Here is a 19,307-nt window from a genome sequence, read left to right as displayed (position 1 = left end):
CCTTCAACCTGATCCCTTCATCAGTCACATCTTCTTTCCGCTCTCCCTCCTAACCTCCTTGGTTCACTCCCACCCAAACCACCCCCTCCCCAGATACTTTCCTCTGCAACATCAGGAGGATGCAACATCCATCCCTATACCTCCTCCCTCACATCCATTCAGGGACCCCAACAGTCCTTGTATGTTGTATTATTTCTGTATGTACACTGTTTACTCGGTGAGCTTCATGTGAACAAGCAATTTTATCGCACCCTTCCATATATGCCAATAAAAAATCTGTAAAATACGAATCATTGTTTTCTTTTCATCTATGGAAGTGTCTTGGTACTTGACATTTACAATTGATAGACAAACTTGGAAAATCACCACTGGTTAGAAATGGTATTAATCTGTATTATTGTACCAGTGGCAGAGTGCATTGATATACCAAGCTATTGCAGTCAACACATTATATGGGAGAACATTTTAATTCCTTTTGTCACAAGAGATTACCTTGAAATCATCTGCAAACTTAGTATAAAAAAAAAACATGAAAAAAAATTATTTGCATCTTTTGGCACCGGCTAACACTTACTATTCATTTTAAATTTATTTAGAATCAACAATATCATTATTGTATAAAAATAGTTTCTGAAGAACTTCTTTGCAAATATAGGTCCAACACTGATTTACCGATAACTGGTGGCCCGGCACCTCCTTTAATCTGTAATTAAATTACAAAAATCCTCTTGAAATCCCCCCCAAAATGCTATGCCTAGACTGGGTGTGGCATTGGGATTTCTGCAGCCAATTGGCAGGTCGAATTTGCCTCCTGCGGTCATGGCTCTGGAATTCCAGCTCAGCCGGAGTTGGCAGATGCATTCCCATAATCGATTTCCGAGGTCAACTTTATGGCTGGAATCCCAGCCCCCTGAGGCTGTGGTCTCTGATGGTCCAACAAAACAGATAATCCAACAAGGCTTTGGGTGCTGGAAAATCAGTGATGGACCTGTACTGTTACATTTAATCTGCAAATGTCTGTTCTAGACTATCTTATACAAATTCAAAGTAAATGAGAAACAATACTTCGTCAAAACATCCTTCCTATTGCTCATGGTAGTGCGGGAATGATCCTACATATATTGCAGAATTCAGCAATATATGTTCATAGATCCAATATGAGCAAAGCAACAGGTGGTGTGAGAACATTTTCGCACTGCACGAGAATGCAGTGAATTTTGAATACATTCAAGATTAGGTTTTACAACAACAAAATTATCATCTTGTCATCTTCTGCTGCTTCTATCTGCCTCACATGTTTTTCACCAGGCTCTCCCTGGCAGAAATAAAGTGTGCACAATATAATTGAAATGCTGGGTGTGGGCCTTAAAGCTTATTTTTATTTTGTCAACAACAGTATGCAGTGTTGAGCGGTTTTTCCCTTGGCCAGTGGTAGCAAAACAGCTTCAATTGAAGAGTCCTTTTTTCTTTTTTACTGTCTTTACTGCAGTAGAAGAGAGGCCCTGAGGTTTTGAAGACCCAAACCATTCTGGGAGTTTTCTTTTGGTTGACTGACTGCAGCTCTGAAAGACAATGAAGTTAAACATGGTATTATTAAAGTCAATCGTAGAGTTTGGATCTTCCACAAGGGCCCAGCCTGAACAACCCTGCCAAAATCTGCTGCAGCTCTAACCACACTCTGTACACTCCATTCACTTTTATAATCATATCATAAACACTCGCTACTGCCAATTAATAGGTCTGTTTTAATCATTCTAGCTGCATATAAAAGTTAACCATCAAGAGCTTCTATGATTGTAGGATTCTACTTCACATCATGCATAAAATACATTACAGCAGATAGTGATCATGAACTGGCAAAAACACCAAACAAAATTGCTGCAGTATTATTTGTTAGCAAAACTGAGGCAATAAATTGGCACACGAGTGATTGAACTATACTATAGTTAAATACTTTCCACAAATCGTTAATGATAGATTAATACGTCATAAACATAATTTCCAATTGCATTAATAATACATACGTGTCAAATTGCCTGGCAGCACATCTCCAGATCCTGTTAGGGTAACCTAATCACTCTTTTATACAACCAGAAAAGCAAATTTAACGCATCATGATTCTAGCTCAAATGTTGCTTGCTCACTGTTTTTATGAATCGTGGAATGGACAGAGAACAAAATTCCGATAAATTACAGAACTGATTTTCCCAATCTTTTGCACAAATTTCAGTTTTATTAACGTGGTTGTTGTCAAGTCAGTCACGTAGTTAGCCATTAATAATACTGAAACATATTCATTAATACAGCATGGACATGGTGGGCCAATATTTTAAGACACAATATATGATAGTGAAGGACACAAAGTGCTGGAGTAACTCAGCAGGTCAGGCAGCATCGATGGGTGACTTTTTGGGCCAGGTCCCTTCTCCAGACTGAGTTACTTCAGCACTTTGTGTCCTTTTATGTAAACCAGCATCTACATATATGACACTGGTATTGGCATTGTTATGCCAAAATACAGTCTAAGAAATGTGATGACACCAAAAATTTAAAAGATGCCCCAAAAGCAGTGCATAGGCTGAATAATTGGAATTAAATTAACCTGATCAACAAAATGGCGTATGAATGTCCATCAAGCGAACTGTCTCACTGAGTCTCACCTCTGATTGTGAATCATCAAATAAATCCTTGACAGAGGCATCAACCATTGGGTCGTTCCAGGATGCAAAACTAACAGAGGAGATGCTTTTCTGACTGCTTCTAGCAGTGTGATACTGACTGCAAGGTGCCACTGCAGGTTTTTCTGTGTCGCTATGGTTCTCCTGTAGAAAAAAAAAGGAGTGATTTAAAAACCAATTAGTAAAATAGCTTTCAATAGACTACACACAGCATCTTTAAAAAATGTTTCATTGGGGAATAATCTAAAACATCATAAGCCATGCTAAAGGAGGACGTTTGAAGAGGGGTGACCATGAGATGGTTGAGGGGCGGGATTAAAGGGAAACATTAAAAGGTCGAGAGGGAGATAGAGTGATAAACAAGGTTCAAGAAAACTAAAAACAATTGATTGAATAAACAGAAAGATCGGTAAAACAAATCTCAAATCTTAATCACTGTGATGGCTGTTTGTGTTCAAATTGTATCTGTGTGTCCTGTGCTTTTTGTTGTCTACTGCCGGACCCTGACGTGAGAGGACGTTGGCGCTGTTTGTTCGCCGCTTCTCCGTCAGGATAGTTTGTCTGTTTGTTTTTATGTTATGACTGTTTTTGTAAAGCGCTTTGAGCACCTGGTAAAGCGCTATATAAAATAAATGCTTATTATTATTATTATTATTAAATGAACGTTCTTGAGTCCAGGAACACAGATGGGAAAAACGAGCGCAAGTTACAGGTCTATTCAATTAGTTACAAAAATACACTGAGAGACAACTCAAACTGCAAGATCTTCCTGAGATTAATACATGACATGAGGATGGTGGAAGACAACAGAATGCATGTAGGCAATGTGATGTGAATAATCATGCAACAAAACATAGAACATGGCTCTGTGCAGCACACAAACAGGTCATTCGGCTCAGGAGATTTGTGCCAAACATGATGCCAATTTAAACTACTCCCTTCTGCCTGCACGTTATCTATATTCCTGCATCCCCTACATATTATGTGCCTTTCTAAAAGTTTCTTAAATGCCACTGTTCCATCTGGTTCCACCACCATTCCTGGCAGCATGTTACATCGTGAAAGTGGTTTAGTTGGATAAAATTGTGGCTATTACAAAACTGGGTCTCAAGACCAGCAACAGCAAGACCAGAGGTATAGAGAGAGAGTGGGAGACCTGAGGACAGATATTCAGCATAATCCAAAGTTCCAAAAGATTCACAATGGATCTACAAGGATTCATCCATCATAAATAGTACCATTTAACTGGATTAAAAGGATGTATGAAGTTTGGGCATATTAGACACGGAAATTACAATGCTTAAACAAAGTACTTCTCATCTCCTGAAAATTGTTTCTGATGACTTCTTGCAAAAGAAAGCCTCAGTTACAGAAATCATATGCATTTTTCTATCTTATATTTCTGTATTGATTCTAAGAAGTAGATGGGTGGATGTTTAGATTTCAAAATTATATATAAGCACAAAAGAACCATATATGCTTACAAATCAAATATTTGGACAACAAAACATAAACAGTCATCATTGGAACTCACTCACCGGTGCTTGAAAATCATCAGACAACATTTTTGTACTTGCAGTAGGCTGTTTTGGTGATTCTAAACTAACAGAGGCACTGATAGGCATTTTGTGACTGCTTCCCGCATGCTTTCCCTGATGACAAAACATGCTAATTTTTAGTCCAAAAAAATTCAAGATGCTTTGTGCAAAAGATAAAGTTACTAAGGCAATGATGGAATATGACCCTTTCACATTGTCAGGACAGCTCAAAGTACATTTGAGCTAATAAACTACTTTTGAGGCATTGTCACTGCTCTAATGCCGTGAAAGTAATTTGTTACTTGCAGATGCTAAGTTCCCTTTAAGCAATGTGATAATTGCCCGATTAATCTGTTTTAGTTTATGTTGATGAATATCTTTTTTACACAACAAGCCATAAAATTAATCAGAACATTTATTTACTGGGATTAAAATTTTAGACAAGTTTCAAATGCAGCAAAAAATAAAAATCTGCAATAAAATATTTATTTCTCCAGTCATAATTATAAGAAAAAAAGATAACCTGAGATTGTAGTAGTCATAGTTATTTAACCAATTCAAAGATGCAATTTATATTTCTCTTACTGTTTGTGGCCATTTAAAATAAATTTGGCACATTGATTTGAACACCAAAAACAACTTTCTAAACAACTGGATGAAGGACTTATCGTTAGGGTAACAGGATCTTTCCCTGGCACTGATTATTGAAGTCTGTCATGACAGAACTGGTGTTCTCAAGCAAACTGGATTAAAGCTGTATGAATACGAAATTCAAGATGACTAGTGTGTAAACTGAAAAACTGGACACTGATACAGGATGGGGATATTGGAGAAAAGAGCCGTTTGTTGGGACAGAGGTAGAAATATCATCAGCCTGCAGGTGCCAGATCATATCTGCTTCCACGTGTCTACCAATAATAAAGGAAACTTAACTGTTTTAGAAAAACAACTACATTCCTCATGGTTCACCTTGTGACCAAGGACAAGTATAAAAAGTACATGGCACCCCGCTGTTAGAACAATTCAGGTAATAGAAGTTTGCCCTGATGGAATTTATAAATCACCAGGGAGAACAAAACAAATAACTCAATGCAGGTGACCTTCTGCAATGTGGCCGGGGAAGAATGGAGGGGTGTAGTGGTTGTGATGTGATGGTTGAGTTCCTAGAAATCAGTCCACATCACAATTTTCCATAACGTAAATCTGCATCATGAGTTAGATGGAGCTCTGGGTGCTAGCGGAATCAGGGGGTATGGGGAGAAGGCAGGCACGGGTTACTGATTGTGGATGATCAGCCATGATCACAATGAATGGCAGTGCTGGCTCGAAGGGCCAAATGGCCTCTTCCTGCACCTATTTTCTATGTTTCTATCATCTACACATGAATCAAGATGCACAAGTTGAAAACAAAGTAAATTGTGATTTATTTTATTTTCCCCTCTCAAATTCTATTCGGTATCTACATTTTTTGGCTAGCGAGGTGTGAAATCTGTTAGAGCGAATTTCCATAACCCGAGTAGTAGTAATGTGGAGTTACCTTCACACAAAATAAAAAACAAAAAATTGGTCATCTTTTGCCAAGAATTTGCATTAGGTAAAATCGCAATACAGACAATTTTCAAGGAACGCACAACTCTGTTACACAGGGGTGTATTGTACATATAATATTTCAAACTTTTAGATTAATCTATTTATTAATCTATTTATTAAATTATTAATCTATTTATTTATTTATGCCACAGAAAGTATATAAATTATACAAAATGCTTATTTCTCCACCTCCCACTCAGAAACACATTAAGTTTGATGTTGTTAGCATTAAAAAACAAAAATAAATTCATAATTCATGCTCCAGAAGAATCGTGATATAAATATGCAAAAAAAAGCTAAATAATTGTTGGTATTCTGCTGCCACCTATTGGCTTACCAATACTCCAAAACAAATACGATTCAATAAAAGAATCTCAGTTAGGAAATACTATGGTACCACATCAAGAGCAAGCATACATCATTTTATATTGCAATGATACAAATATTATTTTACAATGATTATTCTTGCTTGCGTGTGTTTATATACACACAACAGTAGTAGTGTGCCGACTACTGTTTCCACACATGGCAATAGCAAAATGTACTGAAACATACAATAACTACAAGTTTCAGTTTATTTTATATTTCAACGATCGTGCTGTAAGTTCAGATCAGTGCCCATGGTTATAGTTGCAAATACCTTGTTTACCTGGAGAACATGGATAGCTAATGTTTTATCATGTACCCATGTTCTCCAGAAGTTATTCCAGCACTCTGTTTTCTTTCAATTAACTTTTTTTAATCAAAACATATCACATTTAGGACAGTTTAGGAATTTGGTCGTGTTCAAGGAAAAGGAAAATAAGGAAGAAAGACACAAAGTGCTGGGGTAACTCCGCAGATGCGGCAGCTTCTGGGGGGGGAGGGGAAGACAAGCGGGACCTGGCATGGGGGGACCACCGTGAAGATCGATGGGGACCCGACGTGGGGGGACCACCGTGAGAGACGGTGGGAGAACAACGGGGGGCTCGGTGTGGGGGAGGGAGGGGGGGGGGGGGTGGGAGAGACACTAGTTTAGAATCCTCTGCCCAGCGGATAAGTCTGTGTTAGTTTGTTCTGGTGAAGGCGCTGTGCACACGACAGCCAACCAACAGTCGTCTGTCTTTTTCTTTTTACTTTTAATTTCAAGTTTTTGTGTACCTTGTGTGTTGTGACTGTCGGCAGATAATTTCCATCCGGGGATGAACAAAGGTTTATCGTATCGTATTTCTGGAAAAAAGGAATAGGTGACATTTTGGCTCGGAACCCTTTTCAGACTGAAGCAATCAGGAGAAGGGTCCTGATCCAAAATGTCACCTCATCCTTTTCTCCAGAAATGCAGCCTCACCTGAAGAGTAACTCCAGCATTTTGTGTCTGTCTTCTGTATAAACTAGCAACTGCAGTTCCTTCCTACACAAAGGAATATAAGGGTCTTAAATAAAATACTCACTGCTGTTTCAATCCAGTCTATTTCTTCTTTGACACAAGATTCAGAAATTCTGAATGCTGGGGAATCTGCTTTGGGAAATTTTGTTTCAACACTAGAACTTTGTGGTTTTCCAGGATGCTTGTCATCATTCTGTCTCTGAACAGATTCCCAGTTGAAATCTACGGATTCAACAAAAATCCAGGGTTCACTTAAAGGTAATACAATCATTTGATGACATTAATAGTAAATGAGGAAAAACACGCTTCCTGTTTTGTTCTTTCTTCATATCTTCCCTGGACATTAAGATCAGGTGGTTAATTTCAAGCCTCTGGTGACACTCTACTCACTACCACTAGTAGTATTCAGAATTAGCACTAACCATTTAAAAAAAAATAGTTTAGTTTAGTTTAGAGATACAGCGCAGAAACAGGCCCTTCGACCCACAGAGTCCACGCGGACCAGAGAACCCCGCACACTAACACACACACACTAGGGGCAATTTACAATTATACCAAGCCATTTAACCTATAAACCTGTAAACCTTTGGAGTGTGGGAGGAAACCAGAGATCCCGGCAAAAATCCACGCAGGTCACGGGGAGAACATGCAAACTCCATACAGTCAGCACCCATCGTCAGGATCAAACCAGAGTCTAGTGTTGTAAGGCATCAATTCTACTGCTGCGCCAACTTGCCGCACATAAACATTTAGTTTGCTGCTCAGTGTGTATCACATCACATAATAAGAATTCGGGGAACTGTAATACAGACCCTTGTCACTCTACTCAACAATACATTACTTGAAGTGCCAAAGTTTGTTTACATGCTCCCATTCCACATGAAATTTAAAAATGGCAAATAGTACACATCTTAACACATTTCCATTTGGGATTAACATTAACATGTAGAGTGCTTTAAAAATATTACACTTCATTCACCAGTCAACATCATGTAATGGCACGGCACCTCGAGCAACACTGAGTAACAAAATGATATGGTTGAATCAAATGTCTTCACATAAGAACATTAAAACAAAGCCTGTACTGAGAGGCACACAGTGAATGAATGAATAAATCTGGTAATGAAGTGATCGCTATTGTATTAATAATACTTTCTGAACAATTCACTCAATTTGAGTTTATCTACTGTTCATGGCACAATGAGGGTTTGAATTCTGTGAATAAATAAAAGTTTAAAAAGCTTGCTTAAGTAGAAGGAAGTCGCCTTGAAGTTGTTTGATCGTCAAAGCTCATTGGTGTTCTTTCCAGATGGAAAAGGACCCTCCTCTCTGGGTGGATCTAAATGTAAGTAGTCCCAAACTTGCTATGAAATCTCATAGAAAACAATTATGTTCCATTAAACTAGGGATGAACACCAAATTATGTTTTTTTGGCAAAATCCACATTCCCAAGAACAAATTGTCAAAAACAAAATGCAGAAAACCTCAAAACACTGGCTAATGGCCAAACAATAACCAATACAGAGTACCAATAACTTGATACAAAGTTAGACAGACATTTGCCCAAATGCCATAGGGAAGGCATATCTCAAACAAAAACAATACTTGATGAAAGACTTCTCCTTTGACTTATTTGTAAATCATGATTTGGATATCTACATAGTATGCTCCAGTGACACCTCATTGTGCACTTGGATTCAACAGGATCATTTTTTAATGGAGAATATATATGTACTTCAGCAATATGCGAACATGTTCCATTCTAACAGGTCACATACATCAGATCCTAAATTGATAGTTAGACATATTGCTTCAAGAAATTAGCTAACGGATTATTTGATCAGCAGTCCACACACAAAGATGCTGCCCAGTGTCCATTCCAAAATGTCCTCCCCAGGAAGATGCCATGGCTGATAGAAAGATCATTTCTATTCTCCTTTTATTTTGTTTCCCCAACAATGACTTCATTGCACCATTCTCTAATCCTCACAAAGGCAAATATGCAAGAGCTGTTCAATGTCACTTATCCATCATCTTGTTTTATTGTGACAAACGATTTACAAATGCCAATCTTATAAACAACCAACCACCAAAATTATTTTTACCTGATTGAACCAAATGGTTCTGATTGGACTTTATGTTCAGTTCCTGAACTGGATGACCAAGTCTAGTGTGGTTAACATCCATGTAATCAGATTTTGGCACATGAGATGAATGGTGACCAACTGTAGGAGCAATCATATTACTTGAATCGCTGGTTCTTGCCTGAAAGCAAAAGCACACAAAATCATCAGAAAGCCTTTCAGAATTTGGTCCACAGAGTCTCAGTCATTTCTCAGGAAATTGTTTGCAAATCTATTTGAATGCACATAGCACAATGATAAATACATTAACATGCCACAAATTCATAACTGCAAACATGATTTGCCAAATGTGACTAAATAAATGTGATGATTTTGCTGCTTAGCAATCCAAATGAGCGGGAAGGCTTTTATTTAATAGTTACTGGGTAAGTCTTCTAATAGTCCTTTTCAATTCAAGCATGCAATTATCCTTTGATTATTTTTTATTTTTATACAGCCAAGTAATAAAGGGATCTGGGGGCTTGGGGAAGTGAAGCATCTTGTTAAGTACCCATAATCTTAAAAAAACAATTATGTGAACTTCCAATATTTGTTTTGGAGATTATGGAGAATACAAGAGTATTGACACAAATTAAAGTCAGATCTTAGTCTAAATGTTAAACCATAGAAGTTAATTCAATAGTGGATTCATTGATCAAATCTTTTTCAGGCACCAGCAAAAAACAAGCTCTCCGAGTGGAACAAGCAAGGTAAGAGAGCTTGGATTTTGTTATTGTCAAGTTCTTTAACAGGAGAGAAGTAAAAAGATTAAGCATTACAATAAATGAAAAGTGAAAGTATAGATAGGTTTGTTTTTTAAAACTAAAGCAGCACAGACAGTACACTTCAGACGTTAAGAAATGCAACAATCCGTGCTATTAAATTAAATATCACCTATTAAATAGCCCATACAAATCCAACAATCACAACTGGATACAGTGGATTCTTTTGAATGATTTCTTACCTTTGATACATATGCAACGTTAAACCGGGGGCCAAGGGCAGAGTTTGGTTGAACAACTGGATTTTGCGCTACATTCAGTGTTGAAATAGAAAATGTGTCCATCTGGTGAAAAAACAGTTGTGAATAATTCAGCTATGGCATGGCACACACCTACTTTAGGTGACTACTGCATCCAATAAATTCATCTCAGTTTCATAGTGCTAAACACTGAATATTGTCTAATTCACTTTTAAAATTGAGTTCCATTAAAGGTAAGGTAAGGCCACTGTCATCTAGTGTCACTATGGATAGGGAACAAATTCTCAAGCAAAGTAAATAGAACTTCCCAAGCTATATGAGTAAATAAATTATTAAATAGTTCTAATGAAATTAAATTCAATATGCTTCAAAGAACTTAATTATGGCCAGATATTCACTTTAAATGATCCTGCTTAACTTAACAAAACTTCTGAATATTTGCTCAATAATCTTATTTACTTCAAAAAATCAGAAAGACATTTTGTATTGAAAATAAAAATGGAGGCTTGTAAAAATTGCCACAAGCATATGTTGGTCTACCCAATTCACTAATAAAACATATCGACCCAAAACATCACTCATTCCTTCTTGCCCGAGGTGCTGCCTGACCCACTGAGTTACTCCAGCATTTTGGTCTACCTAATAAAACATATTATTTTTGTAATACCTTAAAAAAGCTATTATGCTAAACAGGATGAAATACAGCAACACCTGACTACTCATCTTCAAACAGTATAACATTACCATGTATCTACCCGAGGGACAGATAATGACACCCATAATTATCCAGCTCTTCTTTGGCACTGTAGTATAAGCGCTAAATGGTTCTTTTAGTTTCATCCATGGAATCTTAATTAATTAATTAACTCAACTGTGTCTTGATTGGACTGTGATCACAACCACCTCTGGGTTAATACTATCCATGGCTCTTATAGGGTTATATTTAAAAAGAGTAAAATCACTTTCACTTTCCTGTTCTTTTCTGAAAATCTAATTTCTTTAACCTAATAAGAATACAACCATTGCTTCACAAATGATTTTTCACTACTGGGTACCTTGGAGCTCAGAATCTGAACTACGCAAGATTTTGGAAATGTCATCCGTCTCCCAGAAAGTTGTAATTAATACCCATGTGCTTCCTCTGGCAAAACTTAAAGCCACGTGAGAATTACACAATTTACGGGTTGTGTGAGCTTCTTTCCTTACCTTATAGACATGTTTCAAATGACTCAATCACAATTGTACTCTGTGAACTGTTTTAAAAATCAACTGGCGCGGCTGGCTGAAGCGACCATGTATACTGAAGTATCTCGGGAGTGGCACTAATCTGATGTCTATTGGCTAAAAGCAAATGTTTGATCCTATTATTGTTCTGGTGCCCAAATCCCAAGAAGGATTGTAGGTATACATCAATGGATATCCAAAGTGATTCAAAATAGACATGAATAGAAGTCAAAATAGACACAAGTAGAAGGCAAAGAGTTCAGTCATTCCATATTCCAGTCTCCTGATCAGCAGCAGTGTCGAACGGTATGTGCTTCTTCATCCACAGATGGCTCCTAGTTAAAGTCATTGTGAATTCCTCCTACCCTTTTCAACAGATTAAGATCCAAACATTTTTTTAATATAAAAATACCTCAAATTCATTGGCTTTGCAAAATTCCTTAATAATATACAGGAGTGGAGCCAACATAGCAGCCTTAGCTACAGATACACCATCAATTCTCTTCAGGTTGTCTGCAGTTGTTGGCCTGTTGGTATAAGGAAATTAATTCAAATGGGCACTTCCACATCAACATAAATATCATTCATGTGGAACCTTTAGAAAAGGTAATTATAATGGCACCATAATGGAAATAGAAACAAATACTGAAAGCATCCGGCAAGTCTGACAGCAGGGTTATCATTTGAATCAGTCCTACCTTCAACCCCACTTTCCCCTCATTTTTCCCTTCCCTTGCAATCAATTATACCACACATCATAGTGATAGTGCTGTACAGCAAGGAAATAGGCCCATCAACCCAACTCGTCTATTCCTATCAGGTTCTTAAACTGAGCGAGTCCCACTTGCCTGCACCTCGTCCACATCCCTCCAAATCTACCTGTTTAGAATTATACCAATCTCTATTATTTCCTCAGGCAGCTTGTTCCATGTACGTAACACCTTTTGTGTGAGAATGTTGCGGCTTCAAGTTCTTTTTAAATCTTTCCTGAATCACCTCCTGAAAAACTGAAGTTGTATAGTTTTTGACTCCCACACCTGGGAAAAGACTGTGGCTGTTCGCCTCTCTATGCCCCTCATGATTTATATACCTCTACAAAGTCAGCCTCCTACTCTCCAGGCAACCTATTTTGCCTTTCCTTTTAGTTCAAACCCTCCAGTTCCGATACCTTCCTCATAAATCTTTTTTTCGACCCTTTCCAGTTTGGCGCCGTCCTTCACATAGAAGGGCAATGAGAAGTGTTCACAGTACTCCAAATGCAGCCTTACTAATGCCTTGCACAGTTGTTAATGTGACATCCCAATTCCTGTATTCGATACAAGTGTGCCAAATGCTACCTTCACCACCACCCTGTTCACCTGTGTCACCACCTATGTACCTGCACCACAAGGTTTCTTTGTTCCATGACACTCCATAGGTTCCCACCATTTACTGTGTAAATCCTGGTGTGGTTGGTCCAACCAAAATGCAACACCTTGCACATCCAATTTAAACTCCATTTGCCATTTCTTTGCCAATTGGCCCAGTTGATCAAGATTCCATTGTATTCATAGATAACCTTCAATTGCCTGACCTGAAGGACTACATCTGTACTATAAGAAAATAATCCGTTTTCTGTTGTTTCAAAAATTTTAATGTGCTACCAATGTTCTCTTTCCATTTACCATGTCAAAATGCTTTTAATTAAAGTCTTGAATTCTATAGATCCAAAACAAAAATGTGATGTCAAAAAGTACTATCATAAAATATTAACTAAATTTCAAATCTAGAAGCATTCATCGCCTTTAGAAATAAAGACATAAATTTCCAACTAAGAATTCTAACTATTGGCAAAATAACTGATGTTTCTCATAGTCAAGAAGCTAATTAATTATTTGCATCAGCTGAGTCTTACACAATGTATTGAAACCAAATGTAGTTTTTTAATGTACCTTATCTTGGCAAACTCCAGTAATATCTTGTTTGTAGCCAAAATAGCTGGAGGAACATCTTTAGCATTGGCAATGTTCTGCCTTGCTGCTAACAATTTGCCATACAATTTGCCCTGTTGACAAAATGACAGAAAAAATGGAATATGATGAAAAGAAAACAAACTATAATCTAAATTTTCTTTTAACAATCTTGCTTATAAAACAATGAATCCTTTATTTCAAAAACGATAAGGAAAATGTACAATAATCAACTAAAATGCAATAATCTCAGAGTTTATAAATGGAACAACTGCATTAAGGCAGAATGCATAGGGAAGGGGCATATTATCAGCTGCTGTCAACTTAAAATGTACACATAGAAATCCCTTGTTCATTTGAAAGTTGCAAGGAATTGGGCAAGCAATTAAGGTCCATAAGATTCAGGAGGCCATCATGAAATTCATTTTAAACAAGAAATAAACACATTAAGACACTATTGATACTGATTATATACGACTGACATGCTCAATCATAAACAACTGAAACAATTTAAATTTTTCATAAAGTTTTATTCAAATTCTCTACTGCTGAGCAAATGAGACCACTTGTTTCACACCTCAAAAATCATACTAATCCACCACAATATAAGTGAATCAAAAAACATTATTCCTTTTCTCAAGGACACTATCAAAAATACACTGATTTTTCTACTGTGCTGATTTTTTCACTGAACATTCTACTGTGATAAAACATATTGAAATATAATAAGCAGAGCAAGAGGTAGTGGAAAATATTATTTGTTGAACTCTGCAGTGCGAATGATACAACACAGGGTGAAGTTGTACAGCTCATTGTGCCGATGTCAAGCTGCAGGCTAATTGTGGTAGAGTGGGAGGAGGAAGTAGTTTATACACAGAATAGACACAAGAACTGAATTACAGTCACAATCTCCAAAAAATGTTTGGCTCCTTATTTGTGGAATAAACAGCAGAGAACAAGTAAACGTCTAACTGAGGCATCAGATCAGATGTTAACATATATAAAAATATATTCATAAGCATGAATTACAGGATAAAACCGTAAATAGATTCATAAACCATCACAACACATTTGTTTCCTTTGTTGTCTATGCGAAAGGAAACAAAAGTTAAGCATTTTTCTTCATACCTTATGCACTTATTGGTTTTATTTAGGGGGGAGGGTGAAGAAGGCAAGCATTTATTGTGCCCTTGAAAAGGTAGTGATGAGCACCTTCTTGAACCACCAGTCCTTTAGATTATGGTACTCCCTACAACAAAGGACTGATGATATACTTCCAAGTCTGAATGGTGTGAGAGTGGAATGATATATGCAGGTGGTGGCATTCCTGCACACCCGTTATCCTTGGCTTTATTTGCAGCAGAGGCTTTGGGGGTGCTGCTGACAAAGCCTGCACAGACTGTACCCACTGTGTGTCATTGCAGAGGGAAAGAATGCCAATCAAAAAGACTGCTTTGTCCTGGATGGTGTTGAGTTTTGACTGTTGTTATAGCTGGAATTATCAAGAGAAGAGGATTGCATTATGTTCCTAATATGCCTTAATGGCAGAGATGCCTCGGTGTAGGTGGTGTATTACATGGTGTAGGAAACGCACTACTAATGTGTATGGTCTAGCTGAATGTCACATCAATGATGACTCTCCCATGATGTTGATTGTGGAAGATTTGGCTATGGTAATATCATTAAATGTCAGTCGTTGTTCACAAGGCTCTCTCTTGGTCACTGTCCGACACTTGTGCTTACCTCCCTATACCTGACTGCTGTCCAAGTATTGCTGCACTCGGGCTTTGACTACTTCACTTGCTTAAGAGTTGCAAATGTAAAGAATTGCACCAAAGCAGCTGTTCTGGAACAGTTTAGCTCATGGAGTTGCTATTTCTGGAAGAATTATCTTAAGTACCACAGCCGAAATGGTCTTTGCTGAATGCAGCACTCTGAGCCACTTCTAACAATCACATAGATAAAATCAAATAGGATAAAGACTGGCTTCCAAGATGGTTGGCACCTCGAGGAAGTCGAGTTGGATCTTCCATATCACATTCGGCTAAATATGGTTGTCAATGTTTCTTGTGCTGGGCCCTTCCATAATTGAGCATTGGGATGACCTTGGAGTTTCCTCTTGTTAGCCATTTAATTGTCCTCCATCATTCACAACAAGATGTGACAGGACTAGGACAGCACAGTGGCAGGGTTGCTGCCTTACAGCACCAGAGACCCGGGTTTGATCTTGACAATGGATGCTGTCTATACGGAGTTCGCACATTCTCCTTGTGACCGCATAAGTTTCCACCGTGTGCTCCGGTTTCCTCTCTGGCTTCTTTAAATTGTCCCTAGTGTTTAGGATAGAACTTGTGCATGGACGATCATTAGTCGACGCAGGCTCGGTAAGCTCAAGGGCCCATTTTCACGCTGTATCTTTAAACTAAGACTGCAGAGCTCTGTTCCAGTCCATTGGCTATGAGATTGCTTAGTTCTGTCTATGAAAAAAGACACAAAATGACAAAAGTAGTTTTCTGTGCCAAAATGCTTACCTGCAGCTCCAGTTCCCTGGCTGTTGGGACTGGTTCAGTTTTAATTGGAGATCTGGATGAAGGAGGAATAAATAAATGACTGCACAGAATATAAAGATGTTACTATTTCAATTAGCATTCAAAGTTTTGAAAACTTCTGTTATAATGTTTATGTACATTGATCAAAATATTATGCTTATTAAAAGTCACAGATGGTCTGAAAATTGATGTGATGGCATCTAGAACAGTTTGATGAATTTAAAAAGGCAGTGATGTAAGCTGGCTGCGAAAACAGAAAACCATGGAGTCACTGAAATAAATGTAAGATCACAGTGGTTATGGAGAAAGGGGCTTAAGAGGGCAAGGATGGCGGAGGGGGAGGGGTTGAGAGAAGAGGAGAGTAGGGAGAGAACAAAGAGTTATTTGGCATTAATGTATAACAGAGAAAGTATACCAAAGCTTTTAGGGATGGTGACACGGCAGCAGACTTGATGCCTGACAGCACCAGAGACCCGGTTTCTATCCTGACTAAGGGTGTAGTCTCTATATGGATTTTGTGTGTTCTCCCCTTGACCTGCGTGGGTTTTCTCCGGGACCTCTGGTTTCCTCCCACACTCTGAAGATGTACAGGTTTGTACTTTAATTGGCTTGGTATAATTGTTAATTGTCTCGAGTGTGCGGGGATCGCTGGTCAGCACAGACTTGGTGGGTTGAAGGGCCTGTTTCCGTGCTGTATCTCTAAACTGAATTAAACTTTGGAATGAATTAGTAGGTGGACGTTGACTCATTAGTGATTGCACGAAGGCTCATTAGTGATTGCAGGATACATATATATTTGTGTTGAACATAGCTGGAAAATAAGTGTTTTCTCTTTCTGCCCTGTATCCTAGCCTTCCAAAAAACATCTGTGTTTCAGACAACGGGAGCCAACCAGTTGTCAGTTCTCTTGCACGACAATCTGAAGATAAACAACTTAATCAGTGATATGTGTTACTGTTTTAAGCTAGTGGAAAAACAGCCTTCACAGACCAAAGTTTTCAATAGTGTTTTAGAACCGATTGCTTTTCATCATCGTATTACTGGTCAGTTCACTAGTAATCAAATTTCACAAACCCTTTACAACATGCTGCATTGATAGTATTAATATCTTTTTATAATCACCAAACAAAACTGTAAACAGTCTTAGACGCAAATACCACATCAACATGGGAGCGGGTTTGCCGGCTCCGTAGCGGCGGGAGAACCAGGCCTGGTGCCGGGGGAAGCAGCCGGAGCCTGGGCCTGGACATGACCGGGTAACCGCGAGCCTGACGTGGGCCAAAGGGAAAGGCAGCAGCAGCAGCGGCGGTGAGGCCGGGCATTGGTGGAGGTGGGGGCCGAGGACTGGGCCTGCCCTCGGCTCCCCCGTCCCCCCTCCTCTCCCCTGCTGGCTCAGCGCCTTCCCCACGCCGCCCAGAGTCCAGCGCCATCTACCACTGAACATCCCTGCACCGGGACGGGACAATACTCTTCCCACCCCCGCTCCAACAATGGCGGCCACCCAGGCCGGGAGGCAGATTGCTATGGCAAACGCGGGTTGCTCCCGGGAGGGAGGGGAGGGATGGGGGGGGAGGAGGGAAGAGTGGGAGAGGGGGGTGTGGGAGAGGGGGGCGGGAGGAGAGGGTGCTGCACCAATGCAGGAGTTGTTTGGGCCCAACGGGTCCACTTGGTCTAGTTTCCCTCTAAAACATTCCTATCCATGTACCTGTCCAAATGTAATTTAAGTGTTGTCATATAATACCTGCTTCAACTACCTCCACCAGTAGCTCGTTCCATATGTCCACCACCCTGTTTGCAAATAAGTTGCCCCTGCAGTTCCTTTTAAATCTTTACCCTCTCAACTTAAACCTATCTCATGTTATGGATTACACTTCACAAAAGAAGGCAGCTGATTCCCCGGATTAGATACGGGGCCAAGTTTTGTTGAGTAATGTCTGAATTATTCAGAAGTTATGAATTCAGTTATTTGCCAGTCTAGTCAAAGAGGATTCTCATCACGGCTTTCAGATTAGAACGGTTCAGACTTCCTATCAGCAGCAACATCAGCTGTTCATCTCAGCCTGCCACCTAAATTACAAATGGCCAAACCTTCTGCCAACCTCAACTGAATGGAATATTCAACCACTCCATTGTATGACTTTTGACACCAGAAATTGCACCATTCAGTATTACCATTATTGCTGTTTCTGAATTCAGCCTCGAAAAACTGTTGCATGCATCTAGGAATTTTTTAACTATAAAGGATGTTATTCTTTATTAATGGACCTCCTGAACATTACAACATGGAAACATATTTACCTTTTAATTGCAGATGTGGCAAACGACCTTTCATTTTCTTTTCTTTTCTTTCTTTCAAACTGTTCGCGTAGTGACATATTCTGAAAAAGAAAATTCCGAATTGGTAATGAATAAAAAAGTACGAATTAAAAAAGAAAATAAATTCAATTATCCAAAATACCAAATGAAAAAAGATGAGATGCAGAGTGCCAAGTTGAATGATGAAATTAATTCTTTAGTATGCATATGTTAAAAAAAAAAATATTTGGAAACTTTTATTGCTGTTTATCAACATGAGACCAAAGTTGTGCCAATAAAAGTCAAAGAAACCATTATAAGACTGAGAAACAAGAATAAAACTGTTAGAGACATCAGCCAAACCACAGGCTTACCAAAATCAACTGTTTGGAACATCATTAAGAAGAAAAAGAGCTTACTAATCGCAAAGGGACTGCCAGGCCAAGGAAGACCTCGACAGCTGATGACGGAAGAATTCTCTCTATAATAAAGAAAAATCCCCATACACCTGTCAGATCAGAAACACTCTTCAGGAGTCAGGTGTGGATTTGTCAATGACCACTGTCCGCAGAATACTTCATGAATAGAAATACAGAGGCTATATTGCAAGATGCAAACCACTGGTTAGCCGCAAAAATAGGATGGCCAAGAAGTACTTAAAAGAGCAACCACAGTTCTGGAAAAAGGTCTTGTGGACAAATGAGACAAAGATGAACTTATATCAATCAGAGTGATGGCAAGTGCAAAGTATGGAGGAGAGAAGGAACTGCCCAAGATCCAAAGCATACCACCTCATCTGTGAAATACGGTGGTGGGGGTGTTATGGCCTGGGCATGTATGGCTGCTGAAGGTACTGGCTCACATATCTTCATTGATGATACAATTGCTGATGGTAGTAGCATAAAGAATTCTGAAGGGTATAGATACATTCTATCTGCTCAAGTTCAAACAAATGCCTTAAAACTCATTGGCCGGCGGTTCATTCTACAGCAAGACAATGATCCCAAACATAC

The 19,307-nt window shown here is 38.8% G+C and overlaps 1 protein-coding gene across 2 annotated transcripts in view; it reads right to left on the bottom strand.

Annotated features, from left to right (window-relative positions):
- Nucleotides 1-459: 459 nt before the first annotated feature.
- The window catches only part of wrn (WRN RecQ like helicase), a 74,150-nt gene continuing 55,302 nt past the window's right edge, over nt 460-19,307 (bottom strand). For both annotated transcript variants that reach the window (XM_078403778.1, XM_078403787.1), the window contains exons 26-35: nt 18,298-18,377; nt 15,982-16,033; nt 13,433-13,545; nt 11,914-12,028; nt 10,260-10,361; nt 9,278-9,437; nt 7,237-7,394; nt 4,217-4,330; nt 2,661-2,822; nt 460-1,562 (exon numbers count right to left, since the gene is read on the bottom strand). In XM_078403778.1, coding sequence (XP_078259904.1) covers nt 1,446-1,562; nt 2,661-2,822; nt 4,217-4,330; nt 7,237-7,394; nt 9,278-9,437; nt 10,260-10,361; nt 11,914-12,028; nt 13,433-13,545; nt 15,982-16,033; nt 18,298-18,377 — 1,173 coding nt within the window. In that variant the 3' untranslated portion in view covers nt 460-1,445. The remainder of the gene's footprint in view (nt 1,563-2,660; nt 2,823-4,216; nt 4,331-7,236; nt 7,395-9,277; nt 9,438-10,259; nt 10,362-11,913; nt 12,029-13,432; nt 13,546-15,981; nt 16,034-18,297; nt 18,378-19,307) is intronic.

Source organism: Rhinoraja longicauda, chromosome 1 (assembly GCF_053455715.1).
Source record: "Rhinoraja longicauda isolate Sanriku21f chromosome 1, sRhiLon1.1, whole genome shotgun sequence".
NCBI lineage: Eukaryota > Metazoa > Chordata > Chondrichthyes > Rajiformes > Arhynchobatidae > Rhinoraja > Rhinoraja longicauda.
The sequence above is the reverse complement of the archived record's forward strand: the minus strand, read 5'-3'. Positions and strand labels throughout refer to the sequence as shown.